Here is a 20,016-nt window from a genome sequence, read left to right as displayed (position 1 = left end):
GGACATTTTTATAAAATGTTGCCTGGGTTTCTGGCTTTTGTAGCTGGGTTGACAGTCGTGTCATTCATTGAGGGGACTGGTTTTGAAAGATGTGGTAAAAAGGGAAAAACAAGAATTTAATTTTCAGTTGTGGGCAGTTGAATTTACAGTGACTTTGAGATATTCAAGAGTATGTCTGAACCAAGCTGAGATCTCTGTGAAAGGTATCAGTTTAGAAGCCCTGGTGAATGATGGTAATTGGAATGGTAGGCATGGATGGGATTCTGTGTCAGTGAAGCTCAACTCTTCCTGTTCATTAGAATCAACCTGGGACATTTCCAAAAAATATATTGAGGCCTGGGTCCCAACCCAGACCAATCAAATTTGAATTTCTGTGGCTGTGTCCCAATCACCAATATGATTTTGATGAGCAGGGTGAAAGCACTTTGAATAGAAACAAATCAGGACATGGAGAAGCAGTGTCCTCAGGACAGAGTATAGAGTGAGGACAGAAGCATGGGACTGAGCCTTGAGGATGTCTAATATTTTACCATTAGGAGGAGGAACACTAGCCTACCATGGAGAGAAAGAGAGGGGAAGGTGAAAATCAAACAGGGAGGCATGGGAGCCATGGAGTAGTATGTATCTAGAATCATATGCTGTTGAGTATTTACCTAAGGCAGAGACTCAAAATTGTCCCTTGAGGTTGGTAGCATGGGTGTCATTGGTGACTTCAGTTAGAGAAGTGATGGTGGCATAATGCGAGGCGATAACCAAGGTACAGCAAGTGGAACTGTTCAGCGAGTGGTAGATAGGCCAGAAGAGAGTAAAGTTGGCCAACTCTGTGAACCTTTCCCTGTGTGTCTTGGGGTTTCTACCTTCTTTTCTGGGTTCTTTGAGTTGAAACCCTGAGAGGTTTACAAAGTGTTAAATTGCTGCCAAGTGGAACAATCCATTCAACATGTGAGCAAGTCATGAGAGCTTCTCCCGCCTCCTCCATGCTTGTTCTCAGGTTTAAAGTTGAGCTACCTTTCAAAGGTAGCCTTAATATTCATTTTTTTTAAAAAGTGGATTATTATTTCACCACTTTGCAGGTACACATAAACATATATACTTTTCCCCCACACTTTTGATATGTGTAAACTCGTTGCCTAGCATGGTTGAAAATAGAACTTGGATCGTTTGCAAAATGACATGATGTCTGAAGACTGCTTGGCACATAGGGAGGTGACACAGTGTTGTCTGTTTTTTTGTTTCATTTCATTTTGTGTTTGTGTTTTGCCCCATTTCCAACGTTTTCTCTTCTAAATGTTAAAATATTTGCATTAAATTCTGTGACTGTAAGTCTAAGTGTTGTCTGTTTAACGTACATATTTAGAGCGTACATTTATTCAGATGCACTTTAATGTAATGGCCTGATTGTTAGAGAAGGCGAATATAGATAGTTAGTCACCCTCAGATTATCTGGAGAAAGAAGAGACTCAGATACTACATAACAAGGCATGGTAACCATCCCAGGTTGGTTCTCTGGGAGACTGCTCTAGATGGAGTTGAGCAAGCAGGATGTGTATTCAGCAGTGTCTTTGGGATCAACATGGGTGAAAGGAGGGGAAGGCGGCAGGAGTGGAGAGAGACAGGAGTCCAGCTGTCATGCAGGCTCAGTGACAACCTTAGCCGACTCCATGGAGATCTCTCAAGTGACAATGCCCCTTTAGAGTGGTCTGGAGTTGGGTCCACATGGCCTTTACCCCTCCAGCTAGACCACTCATAAGAGGAAAGATAGTGACCTGGGGAAAGGCAGCTCCTTGGGGCTGAGGCAATTCCCAAAGGGGCTGACTTCGTGTCCTCTGCCAACAGTGGTTCTGCCCGGAGCAACAAACCCTTCAGGGACAGGGGATTTGGGTGGTGCTTTGCAATAAAATCATCACACAGTAAGAGATGCCCCACAGAGCACTTCCCATTTGCGCAAACACAGGAATGTGATAGAGGGAACCCTAGTTCAGGGTTAGTAGTTTCCATGTAAAATATCTAGAGCTGACTGTCAGGGTCCTCGCGGCAGTAACCTAGTAAACACCCCGTTCCCATGACAATGGCTTTTCTTTAACCAGAGTCCAAAGCAGCATCCAGAGAATAAAATGGCCACTGCTCGTGGCTAATGCAAAGATTCTAGATGCTCTGTCTTTCTCTCTCCCTTCCTGTAAATCAAGACTGCCCAAGTAGCTTGCATATCCCCAAGGCCACCAGCTATTGGCACTTATCAAATCATGACTAGCACTGTCATTGACTGCACGTTTCTCTAGTTCCAATGGGATACATTTCCAAAGACCCTACAAAGGCTCCACCTGCACGTCGATAGCCACTTAGTTTAATGAATCTTCTGTGTGCATTTCTCGGGACACCAAAGGGATGGTTTGACTCTAGTCATAGAAGTGAAGTGTTTTTTATATCTATCTAGTTATACGTATGAGGTGTCCCCAGTGTTTCTGTTAGTGGAAGAAGCGGTTCTGAAGAAAATGATTGAATTTATTGGCTGGAAAGAAGGGGATGGAATATTTAATCCAGGTAAGTACAGCTAGTTATTGCCATCTCCCTTCCATTGCAAACATCTAAACATTCATTCATGTGTTATCTGAGGAAGAACCCCTTGAAGACTTACACATTCTCCAAAGTTGGATGTTAATAATGCTGTTTGTTGAACATCTAGCATGTTCCCCTCTCTGGAGTGACGACACTTTGCATAGATGCTAAATAACTGACATAAATGTTAAAGAAATGAGACAGCCACCATTTAGGATTTATATCTAACAAATAAATTTATCTGCTCCTGGGAATGTGGAAGGGCTATCCGTTTTTCAACCAATTTTACTTGAGAAGTTTTCTGAGTCACATTTTGTTTGTCCTACAGTCCTTTCTTGGGACTGTAGATGAGCATGAATTGTCATTTTATTAATCAGGTGACACAATATTATTAATGATGAAGACCTGGGTACTGGCCCTCGTCCTTAGATTGAAACCTTTAGTTTGGGAAACTCTGGAATGAGAGAATAGAGCAAAACGTCAGTGTTTGCTGGGAGTGGAAATTGCTGGAACTGGAGGTTAGGAAGTGTGAAAGAGTGACGGGTGGGACACGGTGTGCAGAAGACTCTTATGGGGATTTGTCATTAGACTAGAGCAGCTGTAGCCATTCATGTCTTCCACAGTGGTCGGCACTTAGGGAACTGTAATTTTATGTTATAAATATGCTATTTCAATTTTGTTTTTGCAGGTGGCTCAGTGTCCAATATGTATGCAATGAATTTAGCTAGATACAAATACTGTCCCGATATTAAGGAAAAGGGGCTGTCTGGGTTGCCAAGACTAATCCTTTTCACATCGGCAGAGGTAAAAAATTATTTTTGATATCAGATATAGATTTTTCTGAGAATGCCTTATCGAAGAGGGTTTGTTTGTTTGGGGCCTCTGATATGCTTTTATCCTACCCATGTGTGACTAATATGCCTAAGTACAACATCATATTTCATTCCAAAGGAAATTCTGATGGGTTTGATATTGTAACCCCTGGCCACTCGATTTTGTGCATCACCTTTATTTAAGATTTATAGTCTATAACATTTTTCTTTGAGAAAGAAGAACGTTCAATTTGAAAGTGCTCTCTCTTTCTGTGAATCCCTTCTTTGAGTGTCTTATTTATTAGGACTTAGATGATCACTCAGCTATGTCAGAAGACTCACATCTCCTTGTAAAACCAATGGCTTTGAACGGCTGATACAAAGGCTTTTCAAGACGAAAGGGAGGCATTCAGGAACAGTGGCCACCACACACACACACACACACACACACACACACACACACACACACACACACTTACGTCTTGCACAGTCCTCTGTCTCCTTTTACTCTTCACCAAAGCAGGAGGTCTGATTGTGGGTAAGACTTTGCGCTAAGCTGCCTGGATTCAAGTCCTATCTCCTCTGCTAACTATCTGAGTGACCTTGGTAAGGTGATCCACTCCTCTGTGCCTCAGTTTCCTAATTTGGAAAATTAAATATCAGTTGGCTGTTGTATCTAACAAAGCCCAGCGGTGTAGAACTATAGCTATAATATCTCAGTGCTTATGAATCAAGATAGCCAGGCCGGTTCTGCAGCTCTGGGCTGAGCTCCCTTATGTGTCTATGGGCTGGCTGCCTGATGGCTGATCTAGGAGTGGGCTTGACAGGGATGACTCCGGTGAGTTCTCTCTGCTCCACGTGTTTCTCCTTCCCCAGCAGGCCATCCGGGTGTGTTGTCATGACAGGGATGCAGGTGAAAACAGTGTGGAAACCCACCAGGCCTCCTGAGTCTAGGCTCAGAACTGGCACATTTTCATCGGTATAAGTAGGTGATAGGAAGGGACCCAGATCCAAGAAGTGGAGAAACAGACTCTGTCTCTTAAGGGGACTTGCTGTAGAATCATCTGGCAAAGGGCATGGACATGGGAGGAGGTGAATATTTTGGGGCCATCAAACCCAGCAGCCACAGGAGCTTAGTAGTCACAGATGAGTGGGCTGTTGCAGTGATTGAAAGAGTTAATGCATGTAAAGGATCTGGCACATCACAGATCCACAGAAATGCTAGCTAGATTTACTAGGAGGAGGAGAATTACCTAGCTACAGTATAATGTGGGTAGAATAGATAGCAGAGGTCAAGTGCAGTCAGTCTTCTCTGAAAGGGATTCTTGTTTTCCTTTTCTCTTTTTGTGAAATTCCAGTGGGTGCCTCCGTCCATCCCACCGCTGCTTCTTCCCCCCACTTCTGGTCAGAAGAGGTTAGCTTCTGTACCTTCTGTGATAATCCAAGGTCTCTTGTTGAACACACGAGGCGGGCCAAATCTACAAGTTCTCCGTTATTTCCGTGAGCTTCTCCATGTCTGTTATTTTCTTTTAAGAGCATGAGTTATTAGGTAGGAGAACCCCCACATTTTCCTTTTGCTCTGTCTGACCTTTGCTCTGGTTAGTTCAGTGCAAAGTGGGCACCAAGTGTGGGGAGGCGTCTGGAAGGATTCATCTAATCTGAAGTTCTTAACACAGCCGCCCGAGGCCCTTCTTCACAAAACCTTCTTGCTTTAGCCAGCAAAGAATGTTTGGGAATCTAGACATCTGGGGAACATACTTTTATTCTGGAGTAGAGTTCCCTTCTCTGGGTTCCAAACATTGGGATTTCTTCGGTTGGAGGAAGCTAGCATATCAGAAGCATGAAGTTCCTTCTGCGCTTGAATTGCTATTTCAATGTCTGTGAAAGGAGATTAGGCAGGGCCCCTGCTATCAGCTCGGGGCTTTTACTCTCGCCTGCTTCATTCTTTGGTTTAAGACTTACTAGAGCTCTTTTCTGGAATGATTATTCTGGGAAAGGGGAAGGAATTCTACTATAGAAGCCTAGAATAAAGATCATATCTTCAAGAGATCAGTGACACAGGTGTAGCTGGGAGATTGGGAGTGAAAAGAAATTGAAACCTCATGCAATTAGGAAACCAGTGCTAGTAATTTTTTTAAATCTCTGATGGAGATATCTATGCAAAAAGAGGTAAAAATATCTTTAGCCCTGGCTAAAACGCAGCAGAAGAGGGAGGCGGAAAATCAAGAACTAGATCTACATCTCAGTTTAGTCCGGCTGCTATAACAAAATATCCTAGACCAGGTGGCTTACACAACAGACATTTATTCCTCACAATTCTGGAGGCTGGGAAGTCCAAGATCAAGGTGGTGGTAGATTTAGTATCTGGTGAGAGCCTGCTTCCCGGTTTGGGGACCATTGTGTGCTCATGTGACCTTTCTTCAGTTCATGCTTGTGGACAGAGGGAGAAGTCTCCAACTTCTCTCCCCCTGAGAGTCTCACCTTCGTGCCTTCATCCAAACTAATCCCATCATGCTGTGGGTTAGGGATTAAACACATGAATTTTGAGGGGACACAAACACTCAGCTTACAGCAATGTGAATTCCACAGAAAAACCCACTATAGCTCCAAATGTGTATTTTCGCCCCATCCATCCAGACTCTACCTTGATGCTCCTTCCTTTCCTAGTCTTGCCAGACAGCCTGAAGTCATGTATTTGCATTATTTTAATTTGTATTTTGCTGATCACCTTCATCACTTATCACAACAAAGCAATCCATGAGTTAAAAACAAGAATGAAATGAGGTTGTGTTTCCTCAATGGTCTTAAACCCTATGTTAGTCTTCTTGCTACCCCTCTCTGGCTTACTTTTAGGTGTTGGCCCATGGCACTGTGATTATTTTGATTATTTGATTACTTGTGATTATAAACAATAGGAGGGGGGTCTCCTTTTTCCAGTTTTTACGAGGCCTCCAAGGTAACCACCCATCTCTGTCTTGTACCATCAGATGTAGATTACGGGCATGCACCACTGAAGGTGGTTTTGCGTACTTGAGGTTTTGATTGTAATTCAGCTGTTGGTGCAGACCTGGAAAATCATGACACAGCCCCCTGCACTGTCCATGTATCCACAGCAGCCTCCCCAGGCTGAATAGGAACCAAGGGGAGGGGACTTTAGGAGCAAAGCAACGAAAGTCATAAATCTATGTCTTGCTTATTAGAAATCATATGTTTGGAATTCAAGGCATTTTGGGAATCAGTGTAAAGCAATGATCACTGTCTGCTACTAAACAGTGAGGGGAGGAAAGAAACTCTTCCCTCCCAGGCCCAGCTTCTTTCTGGGAGGATGGAGCCTGGGATGGGGTGAGAGAGACCAGGGTACACTTTTCGGGGTCCTGCCTCCTCACTGCCTCATTCACTCCCCTGTTTGTGGCCCTTCTCTCTAGGCAAGTCTGGCCCGAGTTTGAATGTTATTACAGGTGTTCTCCACTTAGGAGATCAGGCCGGTTCTGACTCTGCTTTAGGAATCGAGCCAGCTGCGTGCTCTTGGAGAAGTCCTTGCACTCCATCCGTTCCCTCATTCCCCAGCATATGTGCCCAGACCCCACTACTGGGAGCCCATTCGAGCTTAGCACCAGAAAGGAGTCCAAGCATCCGGAACCACAGTCTATGGGAGGGGAAAGCAGCATTTCACTGAGAAGCCCAAGGTCACAGAAAAAAATCCTTGCTGGAACCAGAAAGGCAGACGTCAGTCCAATCCTGTCTTTCAAGTAGGCACTTGCTGTTTTATCTTGATAGAAATAAAAGCCCACTGAGATTTTTGTGTCTTCTGTGGGACGAATGAAACCTGGGGGGAGATTGGGTCCTAGAATGGCTGACTGACTTATCTTTTGCTGGAGATGGGAGCCAGCCACCATTTGTTTCTAAATGCAGCCGTTACTTCTGAACTCCAGCCTTCTAGGTTTTTCCTTTCCTTGAAACTACTAAGCACGTCTGAAGCATTCCCTTCCTTTTTTTTTTCTTCCCCCTTTCCCTTCCAGGGCTCTTCTCCTCCTCTGATGCTTTCTGATGTTTAGACTTCAGCTTTGCAGACATTTTTTTTTTTTTAAATCTGTCCCTATCCGTTTGAGATTGACATTGGACTATACTTTGCCCCGAAGCACCTAAATATAGCTCCACTAGAGGTATTCTTATTCTGATTACCAGGTTTTTAGCCAGCAGATCCACTGAGGACATTTTGCTATTTCTCAGGGGAGAGCAATGGGATTTTCTCTATTGGCAGATGTCAGTGGGGTAGGCTACTATTTATTATTACAGGATCAATAGTTGTTCAGTTGCCAGGGCCCAACTCTCTGGTGAGAAATAATTCACCTTGGCTGTGTCACGTTAGCTATGGTGGGCGGATGTAGCAAGTAAAGAGTTAATTACATTTTCATGTACATTATTACTCCTCAATATGCATATGTTCTTGTAACAACTTGAAATGAATGCATCCTACAGGCATTTGGCCGTGTCCTATTTGATACTTGGAAATTAATTATTTAGGCTGGTTTCATTTTTCTTGATGGTGTTACTTCTGCATTTATTTTTATGGAGTAAAAAAAAAGAGCTTCCAATAAAACTCTCTTGACAAAAGAAGAAAAAAATGACCGCATTTGAGGGAGTATATCAAGTTAAGTGTGAAGGCATGACTACTCTTTTAATGTATTCATACCTATGAATTAAATTACTAAGGGTTTTTGGTACAATAATGTCCTTTAGCACCTTCATTTTTCTGGCATGAAAAAGAATTAATTGACCACCTGTCCACACTAATGTAGAAAGAGTGACATCTTCAATGTTTGAATGCTAATTATTTTATAGGCTTTATGTAGTAGGGGGGAAAAGTCCCAACAATCTAAAGCATAAACTATCATTTCCAATAAGAAACAGGCCAGACCTGATTACAGAGCAACATATTAGACTCATTCATTCCAGGGCTGCATAAACGAGTGTGTCCATAAATTACCATTACTTTTGTTATCTTGGTTTTAGCCACATTCTTGTATGCCTCATTTTGATCTTACATTTGACACTAAACCAGATTGGTCAGGGATCTGATCAGCAATTTATAACCCTTTGTTTGCTCTTGAAAACAATTAAATTCTTCTGTGGTTTGTGATGACAGTTATGGAAGCAGAGTCTTGCTCCCTCCTTGGAGGGTTTTGAGTCAGTGGTGGACTAGATTCTGTTTCCATTAATGTTGGATCTTATTAGTAGCATCAAGAGAAGCTTCTCTCAATGTTATGGAAAAACATCAGCTCCCAGTGACCAAGTTTGTTCCGTGGGCCAGGTTCTGTGGTAAGCCCTTTACGTGTATTAACCCATTTATTTCTATGAAAAACAAGTGAATTCGGCATTGGCACCCCCACTTTAAATTAGCAAACTGAGGCTTGGAGAGTGTACATTATTTGCTCAAGATTCCTGAGCTGTAACTGTGGATACTTGGAATTAAATCCTGTTTTCTCTGATCCCAAATAAACTCCATGTTTTCAACCACTTTATTAAGGCACTCCTTTAAATGACTACTTTCTTTTCTCTTTGATGCAGTAATGTTCCAAAGATTGGGTTCAGCCATATGACTTGAGATAATAAGCAATAGTTTTTGCATGCTGTGTATTCATGTTTTCCTTTTTTTCCCTTGTCCCTTTTAATTTAGTGTCATTACTCTATGAAGAAAGCAGCCTCCTTTCTTGGGATTGGTACAGAAAATGTTTGCTTTGTGGAAACAGATGGAAGGTAATGGGGACAGGATCCGGAAGCCTGGTGGGCGGAGGGGGAATTCATACTTTTTAAAAAGCAGTTCCAATGTCTGTTCACTACTAAACATAACTGAGCGTCTCAAATCTGTGTCTCTTAGAGGTAAAATGATACCTGAGGAACTGGAGAAGCAAATCTGGCAAGCCAGCCAAGAGGTGAGAGGGGAGAAGAAGAGGGAAAGAAAACTCAGGCACATATCTGGGTACGAGGGAGGGAATGCCGCAGCCAGATCTGTTTCTGTATGTGGGAGAGAGGAGAGCTGTTTAGGATTAACCTAGGGAGACTCATTTACAGATGTTCTATTTCCAGGTGCATGTTCTGTGCAGTTTCTCAGATGTTCTCATTCCCAGGTGGCTGGAGCCTATTAAAACACTGACGTCACCATATTTCGGATTCTTGCCTCAAATTAGCCTTCAAAGAAGAGCCCGGCCTCTCTAGCAGGGCCCCTGCGTCCAGTCTTCCACCTAACTGCCGACTGAGAAGTCTGTAGGCGGGACTAGTCATCTCTGGGTCGCATCAAAATGATTTCGATCTCTTGAGCAATCTCTCCTCCCAGATTGCTTCCACCCGAAGCCCGTGGCAGACCCATCACCTTATATGGGGTCGGGGCCTAGTATTTCAGCTCTGGCAGAAGGTCCTCTCTTCCTCAGCTGCCGGATAGTATTAAAGCTGACGTATTCGTTGCCGGCGAAGGCGAGGCGAGGCCCCCTCCATCCCCTGCCATATTCCAGCCACTCTGGCCCTGGCACCTGCTTCTTAGGTGCGTGGTTGTGTTGGTGGCAGCCATCTTGCTTCTTGGACCCGAAGCTTGTCGGGTCGGGTACACCTCCCTCATTGCTTCCCTCTGGTCCCACCACTGCTCTCGCTGCTCGTGGAGCATCAGACCGTGCCCCCGTGTTCAGGTTGGCGACTGCTGTAGCTGCTGCAAACCGGAAAGCGCAGCCTTGATTGAGCTGGGATAGAAGTGTCTCCTCATAGAGGTTCACACTCTAACAAATATAGGCTCTTTTGTTCATATTTTTGGTTGTAATCCCTTTCTGTTATTTTACTCTTAATAGTTTTGATTTTTCCTAAAAATCACCTTATGACCAGAGCATGCTTGTCCACTGCATTTGGGTCGAAAAATTCTGTACTTAAAAAGTCTGCCTTTACTACAGGTGTACTGGCTTCAGTTGTGTGTCCTTAGATCTATATTTATTTATTTTTTAACATGTTGATGACAAGTGGACTTGATAGCTGTCTGGTGAGACAGATTATCAGATTTCATTCACTCTCAGGTAAAATTCTATAGGACAGCCTGTGAGTGCTTCTGTGAACCATAGATACTGAGTTCTAATTTCATCTTTTGTCCCCCTAGGTGTGTTTTTCTACATACGTTCCTATCAAAGAGAACTTTGTTTATGTCATTAATGCTTATTGGGGAGGGGTAGAATATTGATTGTGTTTTCTGTATGGTTCACAGAATTTCTTCCTTCCTCCTTCCCCACTCCTTTTCACTCTTTCTTTCTTGAATTTTAAACTTTTCATTATAGAAAATTTCCAGTGTATAAAAATGAATATAATGAGCCTCTCTGCACCCATCATGCAACTTCGACAATTGTTAGCTTCTGCTCTGTTCTGTTTCTGCTCTGTTCTGTCTACACCCCACCCCCTTCCACTACCACTAGATTAGTTTGAAGCCAATCTCACGCAGCATATCATTTGCTCTATAAATAGTTCAGTACATCTGTAAAAGCTATGTACTCTCTATTAAGAAAGAACACACACACACCATTACATGAAATAATTTCTTAATACCATCAAATTTTCATTCTATATTAAAATTTCTCTAATTGCATTTTTTAAATAGTTGGCATGTTTGAATAAGGATTCAAAGTCCATATGTTGCATTTGGTTGATTCATCACACAAATCTTGTCTAATCTGTAGCTTCCCCCTCTTCCTTTTTTTCTCTCCCTGCAACTGATCTGGTGAAGAAACCAAGTTTTTTTATTCTGCAGAGTTTTCTACATTGTGGTTTTTGTCAATCACATCAAGAATTTGAGAATCTAAGTGTTCCCTTCCCTATATAATCCATCTGTTCTCTATCTTTCCTGTAATTTGGCAGTGAGATCTTGAGACTCCGTGAGACTTGGATTGGAATTTTTGCCAGGAAGGCTTCACAGGTGGCGTTTTGTCCTTCAGTCAGGACACATCTCCTGTCTCTTTTTGTGCTAACATTGATCGGTGGGTTCTGGTATTACTGGTCCATCTGTTACCGACCTCTGCTTCAGCCTCTCACCCCATGAATCTTGCTGCCATTGATGATCATTGTCCAGACTTGTTATTTCCTTAGGTGATGTTCTAATTCATTCCCTCATTCCTCCTTCATGTAATGGCAGGCTTACTCCCATAAAGGAAAACCTTCCCTCATTCCTGTTTGGTTTCCCTGGTTATTTGCACAACCAGGACAGGATAAATGTTTTATTCTTTCTTTTTATTTGCCAGTTTTCATATTAGTGAGTTAGTTGCCTAGCATCCCCTAAAGATAGCCAAAGCGACTTTTCTTCTTTAGTATCATGAAGGAGGCATGCACTAGCATAGTTGATGGGTTTTATTCTGCTTCAGTCATTATGACTCTCATTGTTCACATTTTTGTTTGTTTTGACAATGAAAGTACATGAAATTGACATATCCTGAAGTCGAAAACTTGAAAAGAGAAGTTTTGAAAAAGTGAAAATTGGTGTAGGCACATTTAAAAGTAGGGCGATGGGATGAGAGTGGGTATGTCTCTTCAGTTTTCTTTCAAGTTAGTTAAAACTTGGATTCACCGAGGACAAAGCTTGAGATAATGCCTGGTGATTAGTTTATTTTTCCCCAGTAGCTTCAGACCTCGCTCTTTTGTTTCAAGCTTTTAACTCGTACTGTTACAGATGTGGGGCTTGCACGTCAATTTTTTTTCTGCTGGGATTCAGTTCCCTGGCCCACCACAATCCATTAAAAATCTGTTGAGCAGTGACCTTTACTTGACGCCGTTATGAAAACCGCAGAAGCATCAGAGGCTCTAAAGTTCTTATGAAAAGATCAAACTCGTATAACCATTGAATATTTGAAAGTACCTTTGTGTACGAGTGTTTTAAATGACAAACTTTCGTAGGGAATATAGCTCGTCAGCAGCACACAATCAATACTGTTTCCACTGAATTTTCTCACTAATTGCATGAAATATGAGAAAGGAAAAAAAATGGGAAGGTTAAATCCAGATTGCAAAAGTTTAATTTCTGGGCTTGATATTTATAGCTAGATTGTTAAAAAGGTGAGGAAAACTCATTAATAGGCTATAATAGCTTCCAAAGGTATTTTTTCACAACTGCTCAGGGTGTCATATGGTTTATAAGGAACAGTCCAAACATTAAAGACACCTTAAATGCTCTTAGGAAATTTCTTTTTCTCTTACTTTTAATGATTGATGCAAATCTGGTCTCATTTTACTTAGGTCACTGACATGATAAAGACGTAATCTGTTGGTAGTTGGGCACAGGGAAGAATTCCTAAAACCTATAGTTTCCCAGGGGCTCTCTCACCTACTGGCCCTGCTCTATCAGGTTTGGATGGACTGGATTCCATGTGTCACCACCATCTCCCCAGATGGCAGATGGAGTCATCATGTTCATCACTTTACGTCCTGTGTATCTCAATTTAAAGAGGTGGACTAATTGTCTTTGCTCTGCTCTGCTTTCCATTGAGAAGTAACTTCTTTCCATCAAAAGTCAGCTAAATGGGAATGAGTCTGGTTCAACTGTAATACCACCTGACATTAAATGGGACATAAAAATATATTGCAGGGACAGCTGAGCTTCAAGGTAAAACTGAGAGAAAAATATGACTCCATCCTAAACAGAGGCAAAATGACTTTCATAGGCAGTGAACGTCCTTGTCACTTATTCCTCAAGAGCTCTAGAATCTTAGGATTCTCATTGCTACCCCTACTTGTGTCTGCAAATTTTCCCTCTAAGTCACTTCCACAGTGAGAAAGCCTCATTGCTGACATGCTAGGATGAATCTACAAGGTAAACAATCTCATGTACTTCACTCTCTCTGGCTGCTCTGAAGTTCCTTATGGGACCAGGGCGTCTGGCTTGCTTGGCTGGAATTACCATTCATCTCTGTGTATATTCCCACAGTCTCCCTCCCTGCCTCCACCCCCATTTCTCTCTGGCACCTGTTCACTCTACAAGATTCAGCCATCGCTGTATGAAGAGGCATAATCATGGTAGGAGTGACACAGGTTCTCTTTTCTGGCACCTTCTAATGGATTTCTCTGTGGGGTACCCATTGTGGGAAGTGTATCCCAGTGAGTTTACTTTATCCCCCTGATACCAGTTTGTACCTGAGCACACTCTTTGTTTTGTAACTTCACTTACTTCACAAAGAGACAGGCAGACAGTCCCCAGGGTTTGTACCTGGAGCTACTTGTTTTCCACTCACCCTCCTGGTTATTTTGTGGAGGCTCAACAATGTGGGCACTCAGTCCCCAGTGAGATGCCCCCAAAAGGAGTTAGGAACCACACAGAAAGCCAGTCTGGCTTTGGGGTGGAGGTTCCTCCCTTTCTATGTGGGAAATCTAAGAATATAAAATACTACGGAAAGAAAATGAGAGTAAAAATAGTTAGGATGCGTATGGAGTTGGGACAAAGGACTCTTGCTTTGTTACATTTCCTTGATCTCTTCGAGATGACAAGCAGCCATATTGTGGAGAAGTTGCAAAGCACTCTGAACGAATGGCACCTCCAACGGAACCCAGTAAATCTCTAGATGTATAACCATTCTGTTTACCAGCCTGCTACAGGACAAGTGTAGGGGTGACAGTGACTGTTCTTGTGTGTGGGTCCTCCTCACAGGGAGCAGCTCCATTTCTCGTCTGTGCCACCTCTGGTACAACCGTGTTGGGAGCCTTTGATCCTCTGGATGAAATAGCGGACATCTGTGAGAGGCACGGCCTGTGGCTTCATGTGGATGTAAGTGCATTCGTATGTACACATTGGTTCAGCTTCCTAGTCTATTTGCAGCTGTGGTGGGAAGTCTTTCATTTCTCAGAAACTAGACGTGAGGTCCCCAGCTTCTTTTATTTGTGTATTTCCTCCTTCTTCTTCTTTTTTAATGTTTATTTAGTTTTGAGAGAGAGAGAGAGCGTGAGCAAGGGGAGGAGCAGAGAGAGAGAAAGGGAGACACAGAATCTGAAGCAGGCTTCAGGCTCTGAGCTGTCAGCACAGAGCCCGATGTGGGGCTTGAACTCACGAACCACGAGATCATGCCCTGAGCCAAAGTCAGACACTTTACCGACTGAGCCCCCCAGGCACCCCAAGTGTGTTTTTCTAATTAGGGGAAATATATATGTCATTTTCCATAAGGTAATAAAGAAGAAGATCCCAAGACTTGATGTAAATTTTGGTTTTGTTTTCCAGATTCTATTTTATTTCCTCTTCTCCCATGAACCATTTCCTCTGGCCCCTTCAATCTACTACTGTCATGATGCAGGTGTGGTATGAGGGGCGCTTTGAACTACAGAATCAAGAGACTTTGACTTTGGGTCCTAACTGGCCTCTTCTTCATTGTGACCTTACCCATTTGGGCTTTGGTTTTATTTGTAAAGAGGGAAGTGGCCGATGTGGTCTGTGAGGAGTCTTCTAGCTCTAAAATTACATGATTCCAATCAGCCAGAAAATGCAAAATGCTTCATTACATAATTGCATGCTATAATTACAACAGGTTTTGTCTGGATCCATCATAGATAATTATTTGAGAGGGACTGGGATAACTTACACTCCTCATAATTTTCTAACTTAAAGAATTGATTTTTTTTCTAATTAATTTTATAAGTCCTAGAGCTGTTCATAATAAATTTTCCCTTAATTAAAGGTAACTCTTCAAATTCTGCTAATCCAGGGTTAAAACTTTGAATCCGGCCAGTTCTGAATGCTGGCTGAGCTTTTTGGTTCTCTTTTTTCTTTTCCTTTTTATAAACCCAGGAGTTAATAAGCTTGATTCAACCTAAAAGAAGTGATGGTTGAACATGGTGATGACCTGATAGGGAACTGCCTTCTAGTAAGTGAATGATTCACATCCTCCTTAGCAGAAAAAGGAAGAACGCTATTCTTGATTTTCTGAATGGAAGGTAACTAAGCATTTGGGGGAGATGCCTACACGTGATTTTATAGTTTGTATGATTTGATGCTTTCAAAGCAAAATGTCTGTGTTTCAAAGAGGATTTTTCAGCAGCTCAAGGCTTTCATTAAGCAGATGCTAATATTTGGTAAAAGCAGCAGTAACGTAAAGCTCGCTCGCCAGAGTCACAGGCTCTATTAGTATGCCGATGGCAATGCTTCAGGTAGATTATTTGTGACTTTAAATGGGATTGTAGCATTTGTATCTGTTCACATTTCAGCTTTTATCTTATTGATTTTTAGAGACTTAGGAGCATAATAATACATTACGTCCTAAAAGATAATAAGAAGTGAGTACTTTGTGACTGTGGAAATAAGGGGGAAAAATCAAGTATATCAGCAGTTATACTCAAAAATTCCATTCTCATAAAAGAAACATCAAATATGGATTATGTACTTTAGAGAAAGCAGAGCAAGTACAGCAGTTTCTAAATTGGGGGTGAGATTAAAGACTTAAGAGAGGCTCAGAGAGAATTGTGATTTCTAAGTATGAATGAGAAACTCCCTAGGTTTTTCTAAAGAAAAAAAGTTGGATTTTTTTTAAGGAAACCGTCTTATAAGGGAATACTTAAGCCCCACAAAGTATTCGATTCACACCTAATAGGCATCTAGTAGTATTAGACAAATGAGATAACAGTTTATCTGACCTGTTAACGAAATTAGCTCTCACACTGAGGCAGTGTTCACTCATACTTTAATATTACAGGCTGGGGATGCCCCGGGTGGTCAGTGGGTTCAGCCCCCCACTCTTGGTTTTGGCTCAGGTCGTGATCTTGCAGGTTGTGAGTTCAAGTCCTGAATCAGGCTCCACATTGACAATGCAGAGCCTTCTTGGGATTCTCTCTTTTTTCCTCTCTCTCTGCCCCTTCTTCACTTGTGCTGTTTTTCTCTCTCTCAAAATAAATAAATAAACTTAAAAAAAAAGATTGCAGGCTGGATATAATGAAACATTACATTATGTTATTATAATAATCATATTGAATCATCTGTTGATAAAATTTTATAAAGGGGGGTGCATGGAAAGCTCAGTCTGTTAAGCATCCAACTCTTGATTTTAGCTCAGGTCATGATCTCATGGTTTGTAGGACTGAGCCCCACTTCAGGCTTTGCAATGACAGCACAGAGCCTACTTGGGATTATCTGTCTCCTTTCTCTCTGCCTCTCTCTCTCTCTCTCTCAAACTAAATAATAAAGTTTAAAAAAACTTAAAAAATCTCTAAGAAACTTCATATACCACAGATAGTTTATTAACTTTAAGATACAAATTAGCCAAATTGTAGTAATGACTTTGGCCTGTCTGAAATTTTCTCTAAAATATTTTTAAATCCTATAAAATATTAAAAACTGTTATCCACTTGATTTCTTTTTTAAAAGTATAATTACTACCCTTTAGGGTGTCCCATAAAACCACCTTGCCCTGCATCTGTGACATATTTTATTAATTCTAAGATACACTTACTTTGTTTACGCTGTAATATCTCTGAAGTTGGTATGTTGATGTCATTGTTTTTTCTTTCTTGGTGGCACACAAAAGGTGGTGACTCTCACCTTTTGCAGTGTCATATATTTGGTTAATTTCAGTGCATTTTTACACAAGTGCTTAAGGAAAACTTTGTTTTCTTTGGACATTTTTGTCTCTGGCACTAGCCTTCCTTCAGAATGACAAATGTTACTGCAGCCTCTGCCTCAGACTGGAAGAACCGTCTGGTCTGGCTCTTCTCTAAGGCAGAGGCTGGGGCTGCTGCAAGGTTTTTCACTCCCACCAGTGCTTTGTGAGGTGTCTCACCCACCCTTCCTTCTCCGTCCCAGGGGAGGGAGTAAACAGTGTATGTATTTCTCATCAGGGTCTTTAGATGCTGCCGGATCTCAATTCCACCCTGGCCTCCACCCCCCTGCCCGGATTGGTCTTGCTAGTAATTTCCTAAGTAATTAATCAAAGAAAAAAACATACAGGAGTGCTGATGCATACACCATGTGTACCCCCATGTTTATAGCAGCCCTTTCAACAATAGCCAAACTATGGAAAGAGTCCAGACGTCCATCCACTGATGAATGGATAAAGAAGATGTGGTTTTATATTCAATGGAATACTACTTGGCAATGAGAAAGAATGAAATCTTGCCATTTGCAGCAACGTGGATGGAACTGGAGGGTATTGTGCTGAGTGAAATAAGTCAGGCAGAGAAAGACAGATATCATATGATTTCACTCATATGTGGAACTTGAGAGACTTAACAGAAGACCATGGGGGAGGGAGGTGCACCCTGTCGACCGTGCACCTCTTTATTATTCAGAATGGCATCTCATGATCAACGCTGGCACATTGTGTCTTGGAGAATGCCAGCATTGCAAAGGATATTGTCCACTTTCCTCTTAAATACAAAGGACAAACTTGGGGCTGCCAGACAGGAGGTGGGGAGGTATGGGTGGGGGTGAAGTAGGTGAAGGGAATTAAGAGGCACAGAGTTTCAGTTATAAAATAAATAAATCACAGAGGTGAAAAGTACAGCATAAGGAATATAGTCAATAATATTGTAATAACGATGTATGGTGACAGATGGTGTCTATGCTTGTCACGGTGAGCACTGAGAAATATATAGAATTGTCGAATAACTGTGTTGTACCCCTGGAACTAATATAACATCGTATAGCAACTATGTTTCCATAATGACACTAAAAAGACCATTCCTTCACTGGATTATTTGTTTTTTGGGTGTTGAGTTTCCTAAATTCTTTAGAGGTTTTGGATACAACCCTTTATCCCATATGTCATTTGCAAATATCTTTTCCCATTCCATCGGTTGCCTTTTACTTTTGTTGATCGTTTCCTTTGCCGTGCAGAAGATTTTTATCTTGATGAGGTCCCAATAGTTCATGTTTGCTTTTAATTCCCTTGCCTTTGGAGATGTGTGCCTGGGGAGAGGGGAAAATGGGTGCTGGGCACCGAGGAGGCCACTTATTGGGATGAGCTATGGGTGTGGTATGTAAGCGATGAACCATGGAATCTACCCCAAAAACCAAGAGCACTCTGTACACACTGTATGGTAGCCAGTTTGACAGTAAATCATATTACAAATAAATAGAACATGCACCTACCAAGAATAAAAATAAAAAATAAAACAAAAAACAAAGGATATTGTCTATTTTAGATTTGACGTTCGATAAGATGTGGACTCTGTCTTTTAAACCACTTTTCATCCACACACAACCCAACAGGTTACTATACCAATTTCTTTATGATGTGTGGATTTAAATCCTAAGGGTCAATGGGAGCCCACTATTGCGATGGGGCTCCTCTTGACTGAGTGAGAGCGGGGGTCAAAATTTTTGGAGTAGCCATGGCTTAACCTGGGCTTCCCACAAGGTATCCAGTAAGGCACATTGACGTCCTCACTCAGGGTTTTCTATGACAGCCGCCTGGCAAATGAATGACATGGAATAACGTGGTTATGGTCCTCTAACTATCTCCACAGGCTTCTTGGGGAGGCTCTGCGCTGATGTCGAGGAAACACCGCAGCCTCCTGCATGGCATCCACAGGTAAATAGGGTTTTCTAGGTGCGGTGCCTTGCATTAGGGGAGGGAGTCAGTGTGGATTTTGCACGCTAAAGTGACAGTATGAAAACAAAGAGACCAAGTAATTGTTTGACTTAAAATTAAATGAAACAAACCCCTAAACTCCCTAAATTCTTCAAACGAGGAATCCTCTGGAACACCCAGGTGTGAGTATCACGTGCTACTAATGATTGTCTTCTTGCCGCCAGTAGGAGCTACTTAACGTGTCCTCTGTCCCTTGTCCTTTCTGTTTTCCGGGCCAGAGCCAACTCGGTGGCGTGGAACCCCCACAAGATGCTGATGGCTGGGATTCAGTGCTGCGCTCTCCTTGTAAGAGACAAATCCGTGAGTTCTCCTTTTCCTCTTATGGTCTGTGGGCGTGGCGGAAGGTCAGACTGTGTTTTCAGAGGACCCACTTTAGCTTATGTTTTTCTTTTTAAATTTTTTGATGTTTTATTTATTTCTGAGAGAGAGAGAGAGAGACAGTGTGAGCAGGGGAAGGTCAGAGAGAGAGGGAGACACAGAATCTGAAGCAGGCTCCAGGCTCTGAGCTGTCAGCACAGAGCCCTACGTGGGGATCGAACCCACAAATCGTGAGATCATGACCTGAGCCGAAGTTAGAGGTTTAACCGACTGAGCCACCCAGGTGCCCTTCTTTAGCTTATGTTTTTGTGCTTTGGTCCAGATACGGTGGAAGGTCTTCAGTCGATGGCGGTGGCCTGAAAAGGAAAAATCAAGAGGGGGCTCAGATTGAAAGAAAAAAAAATCTAGTATTTCTGCTCAGGTGCTTTTGTGGCTTAGATTTAGGTCTTACAGAATCTCATTAGTTACAGCCACATGGGCTCTCTTGCCTTCATCTGGATTATATTTGAAACTCGGTTTTAAACATGGCCAAGATTTTGTTCTCCTTGATTAAGCCTGGGATTGAAGTTATCTTGAAACTTCTGCTTGCTGAGAGGGTGGAACAGATGTGTGTCATACATTAAATTGGGTGCTTAATACGCTTAGCTGGGGCTTAACAGCGCACGGGTATGGGAAGTTATTGGTTCCGGGCTGAGCACCAAACATTGATTTATTATCTTCTTCTGGAACATTGAGGGAGGCAGGGGGTGGGG

General features: G+C 42.2%; 1 protein-coding gene across 1 annotated transcript in view; it reads left to right on the top strand.

Annotated features, from left to right (window-relative positions):
• GADL1 (glutamate decarboxylase like 1) overlaps nt 1-20,016 on the top strand; it is a 139,522-nt gene that overhangs the window by 11,453 nt on the left and 108,053 nt on the right. Inside the window, exons 4-10 of the mRNA XM_077760703.1 lie at nt 2,435-2,541; nt 3,245-3,360; nt 9,046-9,125; nt 9,247-9,301; nt 14,026-14,142; nt 18,822-18,886; nt 19,165-19,246. Of these exons, the coding sequence (XP_077616829.1) occupies nt 2,435-2,541; nt 3,245-3,360; nt 9,046-9,125; nt 9,247-9,301; nt 14,026-14,142; nt 18,822-18,886; nt 19,165-19,246 (622 nt within the window). The remainder of the gene's footprint in view (nt 1-2,434; nt 2,542-3,244; nt 3,361-9,045; nt 9,126-9,246; nt 9,302-14,025; nt 14,143-18,821; nt 18,887-19,164; nt 19,247-20,016) is intronic.

This window comes from Crocuta crocuta, unplaced genomic scaffold, assembly GCF_008692635.1.
Source record: "Crocuta crocuta isolate KB4526 unplaced genomic scaffold, BGI_CrCroc_1.0 scaffold253, whole genome shotgun sequence".
Taxonomy (NCBI): Eukaryota; Metazoa; Chordata; class Mammalia; order Carnivora; family Hyaenidae; genus Crocuta; species Crocuta crocuta.
The sequence above is the reverse complement of the archived record's forward strand: the minus strand, read 5'-3'. Positions and strand labels throughout refer to the sequence as shown.